Genomic DNA, 19,130 nt, shown 5'->3' with positions numbered 1-19,130 from the left:
TCTGAGAAACGATTTTTGATCTAGAAACCTAAAATCGATTTGTGATCTAAAATCACTGAAAATGAAATGATCGATTGATAAAAAACTATATTTATTTAAAATTTTTATTTTTTATTATTTTAATTATTTATTACCTACTTATTATTTATTTTGAATTAAAAATGAGTCACTGGTACAAAATAATGAAAACGATTCGTGATCTAGAAATCTAAAGTCCATTTATGATCTAAAATGATCAAGAAATCGATTTGTGATCTAGAAATCACTTATACAAAATTTGTCGATCTTACTATAAATTTACCCATCAGCTCAAAAGGACAAACAACTGCATTCTTAGGCTAAAAATTTGTCTATATAATAAAATAGGTCAAATATAAAAAAAACAAAATGGTGAAAATAGCTTACAAGGTTGGGAGAAAATGGTTGTAGCAGCTATTCTTTTAATCAGATATAATTTTGCGGCAATAATTTCTTCTGCTGACTCAGTTGCTCCGAGGCTGTCTATAAGCTCCGATACTCCTCCGGCTAGTGACTCCGGCTCGAGCACTTCTAAAAAATTTGAAATAACTGCTGGCATTACCTTCAGAAATATTACCTGCAAAATTTATTTGTTTAATCAGAAAATAATTCAAAAGAATAATTTGTTCAATGAAAACAATTTTTTTGTTGGCATCAAAGATTGTGGTGGTGCTGTTCTTCTAACATAAGGTTGTTTTGTACTTGTGTACATAATGGTACACACTCGGGAAGTGAAGTCAGGTCAATCCTAATGAAATATACCAAAATCTAATGAAAATATAATACTTTAGAAACATATTTGGGCTATATATTTGCACATTAGGGGGGGGGGGGTAAAGTGGAAACGGTCTGCATGCAAAATGTGATAGCTATAATTATTCTGCATATTACGAAGTAAGAATTGTTTTCTAACTTCACGCTGTCCAAATACTTTACCCTCACCCGTTAATTTGCAAATATATAGCCCAAATTATACAAGTCCAATGTGTTCTGTCAACCGTCACTTGTTTTCCACTGAGCGTAAGCTAATAGTCTGTTAATACAGACAGATAAAACCAGTTTGTTCTCGAGTGTGTACCATTATGCACACAAATATTTTTTTTTCTTCTGCACTTTAATTTTTGACTCTAAAATAAAAGTTCAAAATAGGGATAAAATCCTTTTTAATAGACAGTGCATAATAAATTTCACAAAAAATACCAGATAGGTCGGTCACATATACAGTGACCGTCATCAGTTTTACTATTGATGACTGTCAGTGCATACATGACCGAAATATCTGCTACTTCTTTGAAATTTATTATACACTGTCTATTAAAAAGGATTTTATCCCTATTTTGAACTTTTATTTTATCGTCATGGAAAGACAGTGTGGTCTTCGAAATTATCTAAATTTTTAACTCATTCTGATTCTTGATGTCCTTTGACAGCACAGTTCTTTCTTCTTCACTGTCATTTTTAACACTCTTGATACTTGCTTTAGTGTTTCTGCTAACCCTACAATTATTGGTTCTTCACTTTCTACAATGACAATTTATTATTCCTGCTGTTGCTTGTAATTCTCACGGCTGATTATCTTCTAACTGCATATTTCTTTGTTCTCGCGGTCGTATGTTTTCTAACGCTGTGACCACACATTTCTCTGTTCTTCATTTTCATTTTGATTCGTTCTGATCCTCATTATCGCATGTCTTGTAACCGCACATTTTTTTTGTTATTCACTTTCGTTTATGAGTCGTTGTCATTCTCGGTGCCACTTATCTTTTAACTGCAAATTTCTATGTTCTTCAATTTCGTTTTTGACTTGTTCTAATAGTCGGTTTCACTAATATTTTAACTACATATCTCTGTGATCTTTATTTTCGTTTATCATTGCTTCAGACATTTTTTCAATGCCTTTTGCCTTAGTTGCTTGGATTGGTCTTGCCATTTTTGATGGTCTAGATTTCTTATTATCACCCGTTATACATCTACGTATCTTAGGTTTTTCCGTGGATATTGTCTCACTTTATGGTTCAGTTTGTTCATTTCGAGCAAATGATTTTACCCTTTTTTCTTCTTTTTTGTACTCATTTTGTGCTAACGTTAATTCACGTTTGTGTCCCCTAGATATCATGAAGCTGAAATTGCATTTTGTAATTTACATCACCGAAAAAGGGCCCATGAATTTACATGTCTCTAAAAATTTTCTGCAAATGCTTTTAAAACGGTTTTAAATTCTATTTTCCTTATGTCTCCACTTTCAGTTACCATAATTGCTAAACTATTTAGTCTATCCTGATTTATTGTTATTCATGCGGTTTTTTTATTGGTTTTAGTCTGGAAAATGATCTCTCTCCAGAAGCAACGCTTACTAGAATTCTTAAGAACATTTCACAATTTCGAAAATCAATTGTTCATTTTTATGGCGACGCAGGGCCCTTTCAAATGCGGGGCCCGATTGGACCCAATCGTTCTAATCACCCTTTTTCCAGCCCTGGGTGTACAGAAAACACCTAACTAGCCAGTCAAAACCACACCTGCAGACAACAGTGTGTCGACATCCTTTACCACATGCCAACAAGGAAAGTGGTTCCAGCGAAATTCCTGATGTAAATTCTGAAACCTGGTTATTAGATATTGAAACCTCGGAAGGTAAAATTGTAACAGCCGAAACAACAAAACACCGAAGTAAAGAATAAGCCACACGTAGCCTACACACACAAAACAGCAAATAGTAATCGACGAAATTTTTATATTTATAATCAGGGCCCCAATCGGGGGAGGGGGCTAGATTTTATTTGTTTGTATTTTCATCAAAAAAAATAAAAAATGCCGCAATTCCTCGAATTTGAAAAATACTACTACTAATAACTCACTACAGCACCAAGCCACTTGAGACCAACAAAGCTACGCACGCTCCTCCTACATCCCCACCTATTCAAAGCCTTCATCTTTACACTCTCTCAAAAAGTTTCAATTTCCCTTAAATTCTTTCTTATACCCTCCTCCTGCGCAGTTCGAGGACTGCCTGCTCCTCATTTGGCCCTAGGTAATTGGCCGAAAAGGCTAAAAGGCCAATCTTTGGGAATTTGTCCTCTTTTATCCGCAAAATGTGTCCTAGCTACCTCAACCTTTCTCTAATTATAGTCCTAGAAAGTGGAATTGCACCACATTTTTCGTATAGCTTATTATTTCAAATGCAGTCAGTCAGGCGGGTGCCCAAAACGATCCGTAGACAATTCCTCTGAGAAGCATCTAATAAATCCTCTTCCGTCTTTAGGAGCGTCGACGTTTCAGAACCATACTTGACCACTGTCATTACTGTAGCTTCCAGTATTCTAATTTTGGTTCGTAGACTTATCTTCCTATTCTTCCGAACTTTTTTGAATTGTGAAAAAATAACCTTGGCCTTTAAGTGAAGATAAGTGTCTTCATTGAAAAAAAAAAATCGAAAGAAACTCTTATCTACATTTTTGTGAAATGATGCCAAATAAAGAGATTTTTCAAAGTGTTGGGGCAATTGAATCGTCAGTCAGCTGGTAATGATGGGTAATAATTGATGGGGTAATTGAGGGGAATATGACGCAACCTCTGGCTTCTGGTTCTTGATGAGTAGACAATTAACGAAAAAATGAATATTTAGCCGAGAGAAGACTTGAGCATACCAACAAAAGACACCAATTCATGAAAGTGCAGGAGAAAGGGGGGGATTTCTTATAAAGCTTAAATAGGTATTTTTCAAAATTTAGGGGGGCTCAAAAATGGACATTCAGCCGAGCAAGACTTTGATTGACAAGTAATTAATAATGAAATATATAATATAACTGAATATGTTACATCGCAAGGTTCTTATATATTTTTTTTATCTCAACTGCCTCTTTAAAAGATTTTGGCAGGCCATTTACAGTAGATATTAAAGTTGCCTCCTCGAAAAGAACTAAATGTTCAAGATTTTTCAAAGATATGCAGGGCCAAGGTGGAATAAAAATTGTCATTTTTATTTTTCAATCTCAGGGACTTATCTATTGAAATTTTGTGTTCATGCAAGCGTTCCCCAAGTTGTTGATGGGTCCTACCATTGTAAAATTTCACACATGTACACAGAACTCTGTAGACACCCCTACCCAGTATAGGGTCAGTTTTATCCTTTCCCGAGTTGAAAAAATGTTCAACTTTTTGTTCAGTTTTGAAAGAAACAGAAAGATTATGTTTTTATTTAAATTTTCCGAAGTTTGTCGATGGGTTTTGAGATGTATGGCAAAGTGGTGAAAGTTATGTTTTCAATTGCCGGAATAACTGTATCAAGGGGGAAGGGCTCCCTATTTTCCTGTTAACAGGAAAGTAGTTAAGATTAATTTAGTTGGTTTGTCTTTTACAGTGAAAGAAGGAGGCAAAGCCAAACTCCTGTTTGTAGTGATTTTTGGTCATTTCAAGCTTGATTTGCATATTCAATTTAAGTTTTACTCGTTATAAGATTTATTTATTCATTTATATTAGTACCTATTGTATGTTCCTTTGCTATGCGCGTTTATTTAATTTCTGTTCACTTTGGGTTTCATTTATGCCTCAATAGCAAAACATTTTTGTTCGTTTTAAGCTTAATTTGCATATTTAATTTAAACTTTACTCGTTTTGACATTTATTTATTTATTTACATTAGTACATGTTGTATGTTTGTGTGTTATGATTGTTTCGTTTAATTTCTGTTCGTTTTGGGTAGGCCTATCATTTATTTTTTAATAGTAATTTCTGGTCGTTTTGTATTTGATTTATTGTATGTTTCTATTTATTCTGATATTAAATTTGACATGACCTTTATTTTTCTTTAGAAAAATTCTTTTACGGAAAGTTTTTTTTTTTAATAATTTCTGTTCGTTTTTTATTGTCAAAGTTTCAAGTTTTTGAAAATTTCCTATTTCGAAATAATTTTTTATTCCAAAATAAATTAGCAGTCTTGGCAAGAACTAATAAAATTAAACTGAATATTCAATATATAATGATATTAATTGCAGAAAGCTCGCCAGCTCAAGATTTTGTTTCACTCAGGGCCGGATTTAAAGCTTTGACACTTCTAGGCCCAAGCGTTTTTGCCGCTCCGTTTTTGCAAGATTTTCGGGGAAATCCCGAAAACTTCAGGGATAATGAAAGTCACAGGGCCTAGTGGGCCTAATGGCAAAGTCTGGCCTGGTTTCAAAGTAATTCTCATTTTATTTTCAATGTTATAATAAATACAAAATAAAATATTTGTAATATAATTAGTTTTAGTAAAGGACCAAATATGCAGTAGGCCTTACGCTTAACGTTAGGGAAATGGGCAGTAGCCAAACTCTTGTTTGTAGTGAAGAACATATGTGTCTTGAACAGTTTTGGAAGGATCTAATAAAATTAAACTGAATTCCCATGATTTTTTAAATAAAATATGGTTAATCAGTTTTTTTTCGGGTAGAAGGGAGGGGGTATCAATCCATGGGGGACCAGGAGTCAGCTCCCATTAGTTTTGAAATAAAATATCGTTAAAGAATTAGTTTTTTGGGGGGAGGGGGGGTTATTGGGCGATGGAGGGCCAGGGGTGAGTTCCAAAAATTTTTGGAATAAAATGTCGTTAATCAGTTGTTTTTTTTTGGGGGGGGGACATGCAGGGAGGACCAGGGGTCAGCTCCCTTAAGTTTTGGAAATATCGTTAGTAAATTTTTTGAGTAGGGGTGGGGGGTCGGGCTTATCTGATCTTTGAACGATTTTAAAACCATCAAATTAAAACCTTATATACCCCCAGGGAATAACATAAAACACTTGCCCCCGGGGTCTGGGGTTTTTGTTGACCCTGGAGTTTTGTTATCTGTTCTTTTGACTTATTTTAACAAAATGGCTATCTCAAAAGTTCGATTGGATGAATTTACCTCTTCCATAAAAACCTTACATGCCCCAGGGGCTTAAGTTAAAACCCTTCCCCCGGGCTCGGGGGGAGGGTATGTTGACCCGAATTTTTTTTCTTATAGTTAGACTATTTCAAACAAAATGGCAATCTAAAAATTTGGATTCAATGTATATGGGGAAAAGATGGTGTGTTTGAGGGGGGAGGGTTAGATGCCCTCCGATCACTTTTGACTCTTAAAAAGGTAACTATAATTTTCAATACCTAATCAAATGAGCCACCTCTGAATCTTGCACAACCTCCCCTTGCATAAAAACCTTATATGCCCCAGGAGTAACCCGGGCTCTGGGGGGTTGTTTTGACCCCGGATTTTCTTTTATTTAATATTTAGACTATTTTGAACAAAATGGTTATATCAAAATTTTGATTAGATGCATCTGGGGGAAAAAGGGCCCTAAAGCGGGGGGGGGCTAGCTGCCCCTGATCTCTTTTGACTTTTCAAAGTGAACTAGAATTTTCAATTTCCAATCAAATGAGTTCCCTCTGAAGTTTATACGAGCAACACTTCCATATGAACCATATATGCCTCCCAGGGCATAACTTACAATGCCTGCCCCCGGGCCCGTGGGGGTTGTATCAACCCGGAGTTTTTGTTATCTAATCTTTGAACTATTTTTAACAAAATGGCTATCTCAAAATTTTTATCGGATGCATTCGAGGAAAAAAGGGCGTGGAAGGGGCTAGTTGCCCTCCGACCAATTTTGACTATTAAAAAGGTAACTATAACTTTTGATTTCCAATCGAATGAGCCCCCTCCAAAGTTTCTACGACTACCCCTTCCATATGAATAACCTCTGGGGAAAAAAATAATAATAAAACATTGGAGCTTTGTGGCCTTTACTATAGGCAACGCTATAGCGTTGCCTCTGATTGGATATAATGTTCGAAGTTGAAGCAGTTTTATTGCTTCCTTCATTTTTAAGAAATTAATTAGCCTATAAAGACAAAAAACCCTCATCACGATCAAAATTAGTCTAGTAACATTAACAAGCTTAAGTGAAATAAAGTTAACTAAAAAGAAAAGTTCCAGAAATGAATTCAGTGCCCAAATTACGTCTCAGAAAGGTATTTTCAACCTTTTATCCCTACCCCTTCCTTATCTACTCCTACTCATACATCCCCTGAGACACCGGGTATAAATTTTTCAGTCTTACTATGATGACATAACGGCAAAGTTTATAGGTAACAATATACAACTTTTTTTTTCCTAGTGATATTACATTTTTAAAAAATCAAATAGTACTTACCTTATAGTACTTACCTTGTACTTACCTTGAGTACTAACCTTGAGTACTTACCTTGAGAATACATTGAGAATACCTTGAGTACTTACCTTGAGAATAAGACTTACCTTAGCATCGTGAGATGCTTCAATATCATAAGTTGTGTCCATCATGAGACGAAAGGCATCAAAGAGGTCAGTGATAATCAACGTTAGTTGTTGACCTCCATCAGAAGGCGAGGCACGAGAATGGAGTTTCCATGATTGAACAATGAAGCGGCTCAAAAAGTCAAAGCTTCGAAAGCACTTGATTAATTGAGGCTGTCTTTCTGGATTTGGAAGGAAGCTCGTGTGACGCTTGAAACATTCCACAAGTCCACTATATTAAAAGAAAGATACTTTCTGTAATTCATATTGCATACCTTTGGAAAAATAATCTATTTTTCGTAGACATTGAGCACCGGTGGAACCTAAGTCAACTACTAAGTAGGAAGAGTGAATATATATATTATACACATTGCTTCATAGTTAATATTTAATTTCATATTTAAATTGCTTTATATTTACATATACAGTATACTCAGAAAAGCTTAAAATTACATTTTTCTTCTTGTTTAGAAGAAGAAAAATATAAATTTATAAAAAATAAATATATAAATTTATAATAAATTTATATATAAATATAAATATAAAAATATAAATTTAGAAGAAAAAATATTTTAGAAGCAAAATATAAAATTATATATGTCTTCTTTTCTTCTGCTATCCATTCCTTGACCAGGTTTATAAAGCATAGGTGAGAGATGACATACCTGCAACAACAAGTATGCGGGAAAGACGATCCTATGGGCCCACCCCCATCTCCGAAATCCTAATTTAACCAAGTTTCTCGGCGCTTCTTATTCATTTTATTTTTTAATGCCTCCTTCCCACCTCGAGAAAAAAAACATGCATATGCACCTAGCAGTGGGATGTGGTTCAGTAGTATCTACATTTAGGGGTTAAATTCACGAAAATATCATAGGCCACAGATTTGCTTTGTTTTTATATATATATATATATATATAAAGTTACTTTTCAAGATCTAAAGGGTGAGTATTTTTTTCATTAAAATAAAAAACAAAATTTAAATCTAGAGGGGACAATTGCCCTCCCCCTCACCCCTCCCAATTACCACCTCTGTCAGCATTTCTAATTTACAGAAAAGGAAAAAGAATAAATTAAATTTCGACGAAGCAAATATAGATTTCTAGGACAAATTATCATATTCTTGAGAAATATTCTAATAAATGCACGGATACCTCATGAAAATTTTTGGCAGCTATAGTACTAAGCATAGACGCACAGAGTTGCCACCTTTGGGGAGGAAGGGGTATCAAGGGCTTTTCCCAGGTGAGTGGATAAAATAATAAAAGGTGTTTTATTCCTTCGTTTCTCCAGAAGGGGGTGGAGGCTTAGACCAATCTGAAAGGAGGGAATCTCCTCCCTTAGTGTAAAGATATATGTCTAAGACCTTACCAGAGAATCGGCAGCTAGTAATTCTAAAGCTATATCATAAAGGTCAAAAGTCCAAAACTGAACATTAGAATAAGGACTCACTGGATGAGAAGGAATTGAAGAGAGGGTGGCAGATCCTACCCTTTCAGGGTAGAGGGTAGGAGAGGAAAGGATTCTCGAGTAGGTAACTGTCCTATAAATTATGTTGTGAAACTATCCGTTTCTCCAGGCCCCCCGGAGATCTTTTAAAACAAAAGAGAGCTGTACTATAGGTTTTATTTAGAAGTGTTATAAATTCTAGATACTCGTCAATTACCCACCCCCCAACCCAATTTTTTTTTATTGAACAAAATCGAAGGTAAAATTCTAGTTTAGCTACTTGTTGCTATCTTGGAAAGGGGTTAGGTTAGGAAAACAAAGCTTTCAGGGGTGGGTCTACAGACTAAAGTATGTCCTGGGAAGGTATTTTGAATTATCTACCTTCACTCCTTCTCCCTCTTGAGGGCAGTAACCTTTGATGACCTTGAAAATATTTGTGTCATAAAAGTGAAACCTTGCAAAACAGATCTTCTGCTTAAATGAAGTAAATCGAAACTTTTTGCAGCTCCAAAACTTTGCTCAATTCCAATTTATGACGTTTCAAAGATCTGCGTATACATTTACTAAATTTAGAAAAAAACCTTTGATATGGCTTCAAATAACAAATAACAGGAAATAACAGGAACTCATAACAAATAACAGGAATAACTCAAATAACAGGAATTGCATTTTCGGAGCTAAAACCAGAGAAAAAGAAAGTGATAACTTAAAATTAAGATAAAATATTGTTTTGACAAAATTTCAATTGGTATGTAATACCTGCAAAGTAAACAAATTTCTAAGACTTGGAAATCAGAAGAGGGTTGACACAGAACCTTGGCAATATTTTCCCAGAGTATATTTTTGGCCCTGGATTCATTGCTGAAAGTTTCATTTTCCTAGCCTAACCCCTTTCAAAGATAACAAAAAGTAGCTAAACTAGAATTTTACCAAATCGAATAACAACAAAGTTGCCCCTCCCCTTGGATTTTGAACAACACTTCTTTTACATCTTCATTAAACAAATTTAATCCAATCCTTGCACCCCCACCCTCTTCCTCTACTTGTCTTAAATTGGTGCCCTTATCCCCATAATAAGTAATCCCCACGTGTATTTTCTTTAAAGCAAAAATTTAAACAATACCATATATTAAAACTTTGGCAAAAATTTTAAACCAAAGAATCTCCCAATGAAAAACTAAAATGGGCCATCCAATCAAGGCCGTATCCAGGGGGAGGGGGATTGAATCCCCCTCCCCCAAAATGTTTTTCCGACTCATCAAAGCATAACAAAATAAATATAAACAAATTTTGATGCGTTTTTTGTAGACCCCCCCTCCCAAAAAAAGATCCTGGATACGACCCTTAATACAACGTTTTATTTTCTAATCCAATATTTTTTATTTTGACTGCCAGGATCTTTTCACTATTCACTTGTCTAATCAAATCTGATAAAAATTCAGGAGAAGTATTTGTCTTTCTAAATATAGTCTATATCTAGAGCCATAGACTTTTAAAGACAAAGCTCGAATAAGAGACACGTCATCATTTCCTGGGTTTTGATTCGTTGTCAAAATAGCCAATCATGCACATTCTGCGCATGAGAAATCTAAATCACACAAGCTTATCACTGTAATTTTCCTCAGATTTGAGGTTTATTTATTAAAGATCTTTGATAATAACTTATCCGTACAATCTTTTTAATATTTAATATAACCATGGGAATTATCATAATCACTTCAACTTAATAATAACCATTACTATTCTTATAACTTATATAAATGTACAGACGATCCCCAGTATTATTTTTTTTACTTAATTTAATTATCAGTATATTTAACCAAAAAGTATTGAAAATAACTAGTATTATTGCATCTGATCCAGATTTACGGAAGATGTGCAGAATTAATTTTTGAACACAGATTTGATGTTACTAAATTTTATGAAAATTGAAGATCAAATTCAAAATAAGGCTTACAAGAATAAAATATGCATGTGATAGACTCCTTTAAAATAAGTTAAATCCAACTCCTTGTAATCCATATTCAGATTGGTAGAATATATTGTAGAATATAAATTGGTAGAATATTGGTATAACTACCAAATACTATTTGTAGAATATAAATTCTACCAATAGAAAATCAAAATAATCTCAAGTTCCTTAATGCAACTTTAATGACGTTTTTTTTCTACTTAATAAAATATTTTTTTCTTCTATGCCGTTGTTTTTTTTTTTTGTGTTTTTTTTGTTCTTTTTGTTTTAATTTTTTTTTTTCTATTTTCTTTTATTCTTTGTTAGTAGCACACTCTCGCAAGCGACACTTTTGGTGTGCTGCCGATTGATTTTGTCCTTGTTTTTTTGGATAATAAATTGCTATTACTACTACTACTACTACTATGATAAATATCATTTCAGATTCTCAGTCATTTCAGAAACAAACACATCTCAGATCAAATTTCAGAGGATTGAAGAATAAGCAGAGTTTGGGTAGAGAATTTGCTATAGCCCGACCCCCCTCCTATCAAAATAAATAATTAATAAGCAGTACATAGTAGAGTCAATTCATAAAAGTTGAAGGAGGGGTTTATCCTTCAATATATAGAGGGGGGGGGCAAATCTGTTAATTTTTTCTTTTTTCAGCGAAAATGCCAAAAAAGGGCATTTTTCAATGAAATTACTGAAAAAAGGTATTTTCAAGATCGAGGATGGGCAAAAAGATCTAGAGAGGGGGCAACCAAAGCCCTCCCTATCCCAACCCTGACGCAATTGAAAAAAACGCCTAAAAAGCTAAGAAGTACTTACTTATAGGCTAAGGCAGCTGAGAAATGATTTTTAATGTAAGCATCAACCACTGGCTTAAAATGTACAAATCGGGTATCGGGTATGGCTTAAAATGTATCGGTTAGGATTTCTATAAATTATTATAGGCTACTTAAAAAACGGAAATTGTATAGAAACTGGCTTAATTCCCGAGAAGACATAGGGATGACAAATATAGGGATATTCTCTAAAAATAAGGGTTAGGACTAGAAAATCATTTGTTTGTATAATATGATTTGTTGACAAAACATATTTTAGGAGCTTATTTAAAGAAGTCCATTTTAAAAAGGGCTGTTTAGAAAATATTCCATATTTAAGCCATCAGGAAAAATTCAGTGCATTTTCAAAAATTCAGTACATTATATAAACGTCTAAAAATTTAAGAAGTACTTACTTATAGGCTAAGGCAGCTGAGAAATGATTTTTAATGTAAGCATCAACCACTGGCTTAAAATGTACAAATCGGGAATCTTCCAGTAAATTAAGTACATTAATCTGAAAAATAAAAAAATTGGTAAGTTATACCAAGTAAAACTTACTGCTAGTAACTGCATATTGTTGTTCAAAACCCCCTGAGAAGAGACTGAGGCATGGGTTCTAAGTTTTATAGACACTTATAACTAAATTTATTATATTATATTATAACTATTTTATTATGTTATAACTATTATATTACATTACAATTATATAATTATTGTATTATAACTAAATTTTATAGACGCTTATAACTACGACGAAGAAACGTAAAGACAGAAAAAAACGTGGAATAAAGCTAAACACAGAAACATATGAAATGGGAAAAATATGCGTAGACAACTAAGAAAAAAAATGTTTGGCAAAGAGACATCGGAAAAATCAACCAAGAACCAAACAGTTGATAATTCTCAAATAGACTTTTAAAGCAGCCAGAATTTCCTGTAAAGACAATGGATATATTCATTAGTCTTGCCTTACTATTTTTATTAACTTACATTACCATTTGAACGATACTATTTTATCGGCGTTTTTGTCAGCAAGTTGAAGATCGCTGGGTTAATGCTGACATCTACTTCAGATAATTGAAAATTAGATGGCGATATGGTTTATATGGTAATTGAAAATTTCAAAGCTTCAGTACATCCACCTTACAAGGGAGTATACTAGCCCGTTTCTATGAAGAAAGCCCAAAGTGTAGCAGTGACCAAGTAGAAACAGTAAATCACCTTCTATAACAGTGCCCAGTAACTGATTGCCATAGAAATAAAGTTCGTGATCTCATGCGTGTAAATAAGCTTAAAGACTGTCATGAATATGAGAATATGACAGTAATTCCAGCAACAATGGAATTTTTACAGAAGATCTCAAGGGACAAGTCCCTATAATTAACCTTTTTATTTCAGAAGTGTTCATCCAAAGTGCATGATCCTCTCTAGTCACGCCAATGAGAAGGAGGATTAAATTTCATCATCATTATCATCACAGGGGAATAAGTATGATTTTTAAATGATAAGTAGAGTTTAATGCCCGTGCTACATTAGAGTCAGGTTTTCCGATCAAATCAAAATTACGGACGGATTTACTACCACGTATGTTTACCATTCGGAATTTCGTAAGTTGACTAGAGCTCAAAAGTATACATTTCTAAAAAAAACACTGAGGTCCAAGGTTTTAGTCGCACTCTTTAATACTAGAATATGTGGAAACTTCGAAAAGCGGTTTTTCTGTCTCGGTGAGGAATATGACAAGCGTTAAGAAGACTTACTATTAGTAGAGAACAGTTAGACGCAAATTACTGTAGGTGCAAACTTTTTAAACTAATTTCTTACAATTTTAATTTGTTGCTTTTTAAATACAAGTGTAACGCTAAAATCAACAAAATTACCTTGTCATTCATAATATTTGGCTTTCCTTATCGATAGATGTGGCACGGGAATAAGTCATATCATGTTAATTCCGATTCTAAAACGTGTTGGTAACAGGTAACCTAATTTTATTTTGTTTCGGCTATATAATAGCTTTAAAAACTTTAAAGTAGAATCGACAGTAGTGAATGGTGAATAGAGATGTTTATAGATTGGTCTTATAAGATGAAGTGTGATTAAAGTAGGTTAAAAGTAATACCGTGTTCATACGGTAATCATATTTTTTATCATATTTATTGTTTCTCAAATATTATTAACATAACTGAACACTAAGATTTAATATAATGTAACTATAGTATAATAAAATAATTAAGATGCTATATATAATACAAAATGAAACTGTATATAATATAAAACAACTATAACATAACACAAAATACTGCTGCAGTCAATGGCGTATCCAGGGGGGGGGGGTCTTAGTGTTAATTATTAACATAACTTAACACTAAGATTTAATATAATATAATATAACTATAATATAATAATATAATTAAGATGCTGTATATAATATAAAATGAAACTGTATATATAAAACAACTATAACATAACGCAAAATACTGCTGCAGTTAAGGGCGTATCCAGGGGGGGGGGAACTTAAGAAAAAATACCTTTTACAAACTTTTTATATTGGAGAAACAATTCTGTGAAACTCGACAGCTAAAAACTTGTAATATCGTGTAAATACTGTAATCATATTTTTCTCCCCCTCTTGTAAGAGTTTCCTTTTTAGGAGCTTCTTTTTCAGCGTGAAATTTGGATGTTTGGCTAAACATTGGAATTCTTATTTTAGAATAACATAAAATCAGAAGTAAAAAACTAAGTATAGTTAGCTAGTGGATGTTCATGGATTTGGAAGCAACAGCCAACAGAACGGGGATTCCCCAAAAGTTGTGTCTGGTAACACTTCTCCTTAAAAATTTATCAGTGACCAGTGACAAAATTATCCGTTTGTTTATATACTGATTCTTATCAGTGATTAACTTTTTCAACCAATCGCAATCACGCATCGTAATGGTTGAAAATGAATCACTAATAAGAATCAGTACCTAACAAAGTTTGGGCACTTAATAAACAAGCCTTTTACAAAAATTGCTTGGAATCACATGGATTTGTATGGATTAGGAACCAACAGTCAACAGAACGGGGAATCCTCAAAATGTCTGATACCAATTCTCCTTTAAAATTCGAATATTTAGTAAAAAAGAACTTAAGAAAAATAGCAGGCCTACGCAAAAAAATACAGGCGTTACCAGAATTCAGCTTGTATTTCAATGACTCCAGCGTTATGTAATTGCTTAGAGAAAAATTGAGTTGTTTCTTTAGTTTTATAATTAACGGCCAAAATAAAAGTAATGTTTAAATGTACCATATAAAACTTTTCCAAGTTTCTTTCTCGTCTTTCTTATTTTAAAGACTGCCAAGTTTGCAGATGACGCTTATCAATCAGTGGTGTTCAAATTCAATGGTGATTCAATCAGTGATTCAATGGTAACACAAAGTTGGTGTCGTATTTTATTTTCCATCCAACATTCTCGCTATTTTTTTTAGCTAACGTTTGACAAAATCTTGCACAGTGATGCGCAAGTGCTCATCGGTTATTACAGAGAAGGGGAGGCGGATCATTGTGGAAGGGGGGGGGGGTACAAAAGCTCGAAGAGTTTGTTTTAACACCCAAATATCCTAAGTCTCATTGGGCTTTCAGATAAATATAGAATGCGTTTTGGAGAAGGGACATCGATATATAACCCAATCTTTATCCCGGGAAAATATTTGGTCTACGCTTTTATTATTGGTACTAGGGGGAGGGTTGATAGTACTCCCTCCGATTGCAACAGTTTTTTCTATGTAGCACATACTATCACAATCCCATGCCTAATTACACAGAGGGTAAAAGGTGAGTTGGGGCAAAGGTGAGGGGGGGGGATCATAATCTGAATTAAGACTTCACAAACATTTTTTTAATGAATAGTTAATGACAGCTTTGTCAATGAATTTATTTTATCTTTTTAGTTATACCTAAAAATATGATTTTTCAACAAAAGCAACTTATTTAGGGACAGTTTTTGATGAAAAATAGTAAATGCGTTTGGCACCAGGGCTGTACTAAAACGAAAATTAAATAGGGGTGTCTAGTTTACTGGAATTGTTCATGATGGGTATCAGGCTATCGGGCTAAAGAAACTTTCTAGTAAGGGCATGCTTACAAGTACATGAAGTTTTACTTACAAGTACAGCAAAAACAGCGCCCGAATGGGGGGTACTAAATCCCTCCTCAGTAGAAAACATTGCAAATAGAGCATCTAATACATCCTGAAGAAACTTCACCACTTCTTCACCACGAAGCCGACTGACTAGTCTTAGAATTTCTAAAATACGATCTGGATACGATTTCCATTTTAGTAAAGCCAAAAGATCAGCTAAAAAAGAGAATTCTATTTCAGTAAAGAAAAGTTCAACAGAAAACATAATTCAGCTAGAAAGCTAACAAAATTTGTATTATCATAATTATTATTTAACAATTGGTGTTATTTTTATATTCTATTTTTTTACTGACAGTAAGAAGCGACATTATAACATAAAACGAACAGAAATTATTCCCTATATGAAGGGGTTTGCCTCCTCCTCAACACCTCCTTCTTTACGCTAAAGTTTGAATTTCGCACCAATTCTTTAAAAATGACTACTGAAACACAAAGGTCGTTTAATTAGAACAATAAGAAGGGATTTTCAAAAGTACTAAAAAACATTAACGCAAAGAGCGAGGTGTTGAGGAGGAGAAAACCCCCTTCAGATACGCAATAATTTCTGTTCCTTTTAAATTCTAATCTCACTCCCTACTTTCAGTTTAAAAAAAACTTATTACAAATAAGCCCTGGTCCAAATGAACAAATTTTGTAGTTTATTCATTTTAAATAAACAATTGTTATCGAAGGAAGTAAACTCTATAAATCACATTTAATAGCAAGGAAAATAAATGAAAGATCCTTTCTACGAGATGCGTGTTTATTTTTAAGAAAAAAAAGAAGAAAAAAGGTCACCTAGATTTAACAAAGGTCACCCATTTAAAAAAGGTCACCTAGATTTAAGGAACCTTAAGTAACTTCCTTCATCTGAACATATGTTTTTCCTCATTCCTAATTGAGTATTTTTTAGCATAAAAAAAAAGAATTAAAAAAAGGAGATGAAGAAGAACAAAAAAAGAAGGAGGAGAAGAAGAACAAAGATTGGCGCATAAATTTGAGGATCATAAATTTGTTTTTATATATTTAACGAAATAGATGTACTATAAGCGAACTGTGCACAGTGATAAATAAAAACCTCATAAATAAAATAAAAGCCATTGAATACAAACTCAAAAATTTGCTTATTTCTCAATTTGCTTATCAAAAATTTGCCTACCGTCTTGACTAAAATACCAATAATAAAAAAAACACACACATTTCAGGCACACATATGCGCAAGAACCCGTCATATATATATATATATATATATATATATATATATATATATATATATATATATATATATATATATATATATATATATATATATATATATATATATATATATATATATGTATACATATATATATATATATATTTATTTATGGTTGTCCTGCTGATTCATTCTCTTGGTCGAGTTTCCCTGCGGGCTTCACTTCACTTTTTTTTGTGATTCGTTATGGTAAGTTGTCCATTTGGCTGCTGGCTTGGGGTGATGCTTGGTAAGTCATACATTTTTTTTCTTTTTATTTATCTATAACAGTGTGATTGTGTGTAATTACAGTAATATATTATGTAATATAGTATTTTGTTTTTATTTGCTATTGGTTACCCAGTAATACGAGCTAGACTCTCAGCCGGGCATACCGTTTTTGTAGTTGTATTTAGTCTGTAAATAAAAAGAACCTGAACCTATGTTCATATCTACAGCCAAACGGTATGACCGATAGCCAAACGGTCAAAATTAATGTGGTTTTTGGCTTTACTGTAAATTTATACTCTGAATAATCGATTAATTTGCTAGTTAAATGATAAATATATTCAATTTGCGAGGAATTTCGCTGTATTACAGAATATGAGAATCTTTTGGAAGTCAATATTACCTCTTCCACAAAAAAAGGCTGACGGAGGTAATGCCCCAGGAAAGGTGGAGATGAATGTGTTTCAAATTTTAAAACACAATTTTATTCAATTACAGATCAGTTTTATGGAATACAAGTGTACCAGCATACAAAAAAAAACATCAAGTTACGTTCTACGCAGCATGCTCTTTGCTCCTCCTTGGTTAGAGGTAAATCATTTTATGCATACATTATATTCTGGATCATGTATGGATTATCTAAAAATGGTTGTTCCTTCAAAGTAATTTTTCAGGGTACATAGAACAGGAAAAATATTATTTCTCATTGGAATCCTCTCCAATGAGAAATAATATTTTCCTGTTCTATGTACCCTGACAAATTATTTTGAAAAAGCGACCATTTTTAGATAATCCATACATGATCAAGAATATAATGTATGCATAAAATGATTTACTTCTAACCGAGGAGGAGCAAAGAGCATGCTGCGTAGAACCGAAGAACATGACAGAAGAGCCCTCCAGACGAGTCTCGACCCAGAGTAAGTCGGCATCTACGCAATGTCCCCCTTGAGGGAAGATTGGAGGCTACTCACTGACGCCCTGTGTGTCTCTTGAGGCACTAGAGGAGTCAAGGTCTAAGTTATGGTCACGATATATTAAATTCTTATTCTAGCTAGGAAATTGGTGTAATGTCAAATTACAATGACGATCAGAATCTGACCTATGGAGGGTAAACATGCAAATACAGTTCGAAAATGGTTGATTTTAATAAGAGCAAATAGAAACTTTGAACAAATACCTTTGCCTTATATATTAAATAAAAAATGTGTTGATTTTTCTGCTGACAATTTTAATGAACAATGCAGGTAATCAGAGAGGATCGCAGGAGGATTTTTTTTTTTGGGGGGGGGGGGCAATGATGATTTTTTTTTTTTTTTTGATTATTTGAATAAGATGATTTCGGGAGAGGGCTAGCCCCGAGATTCCTCCTTCCGCACACGTTTACGTACGTAATAGACTTTATCTTAGAGTTACAGGGTCTAACACAATTCTTACAGTTCTGTGTTAATTTTGTTGAGCAAAGTTGAAAATCAACAACAATCCATTCTTTGACACTTCTTGTAAATCCAAGGCAACCAAGGTTGGCAAATTCACTGTGTTCCCCCTTATGCAGCTCATGAAGGGTTGATGGAAGTGATGCATAACTGGCCGATACCAGCTTTTCTGGGTCATCAACTCTGTAGACAATGAGTTCATGGTTGCCATCTTGAATAACTGTCCCTTCATCGTCTATTAGTCGAAGAAAGGAAAAGCCAAATAGTTTGGGCTCGTACTTTTCTTTGGCTGAAAAAAAAAATTATTAAATTACCAAAGATATCAAAACAAAAACACTTTTTCCCTGGACCCGACTTAGGTCTATTTATGCCTAAAAACCGATCTATTTGTTTGTTTTTAAATTATTAAGTTAGTAAGCCAGTATCCCATTTCCGCCACTGTTGCCGCTCTAAACCGTAAAAATGAATACATCGAACAAATTAGCTAAATCTGACAGCTTTTTATCCGCAAACATTCAAATATTATCACTCTATTGATTCC

At 33.6% G+C, this 19,130-nt stretch overlaps 1 protein-coding gene across 1 annotated transcript in view; it reads right to left on the bottom strand.

Moving 5' to 3' along the window:
* The window catches only part of LOC148946606 (dedicator of cytokinesis protein 3-like), a 218,343-nt gene that overhangs the window by 3,872 nt on the left and 195,341 nt on the right, over nt 1-19,130 (bottom strand). Inside the window, exons 15-19 of the mRNA XM_089096363.1 lie at nt 18,591-18,878; nt 15,678-15,868; nt 11,945-12,045; nt 7,284-7,533; nt 406-595 (exon numbers count right to left, since the gene is read on the bottom strand). Of these exons, the coding sequence (XP_088952489.1) occupies nt 406-595; nt 7,284-7,533; nt 11,945-12,045; nt 15,678-15,868; nt 18,591-18,878 (1,020 nt within the window). The remainder of the gene's footprint in view (nt 1-405; nt 596-7,283; nt 7,534-11,944; nt 12,046-15,677; nt 15,869-18,590; nt 18,879-19,130) is intronic.

The sequence above is a fragment of the Artemia sp. Qi Xiang Cuo genome, chromosome 11 (assembly GCF_049724085.1).
Source record: "Artemia sp. Qi Xiang Cuo chromosome 11, ASM4972408v1, whole genome shotgun sequence".
Lineage (NCBI taxonomy): Eukaryota > Metazoa > Arthropoda > Branchiopoda > Anostraca > Artemiidae > Artemia > Artemia sp. Qi Xiang Cuo.
Note: the sequence above shows the minus strand (reverse complement) of the source record. Positions and strands in the feature narration are given on the sequence as shown.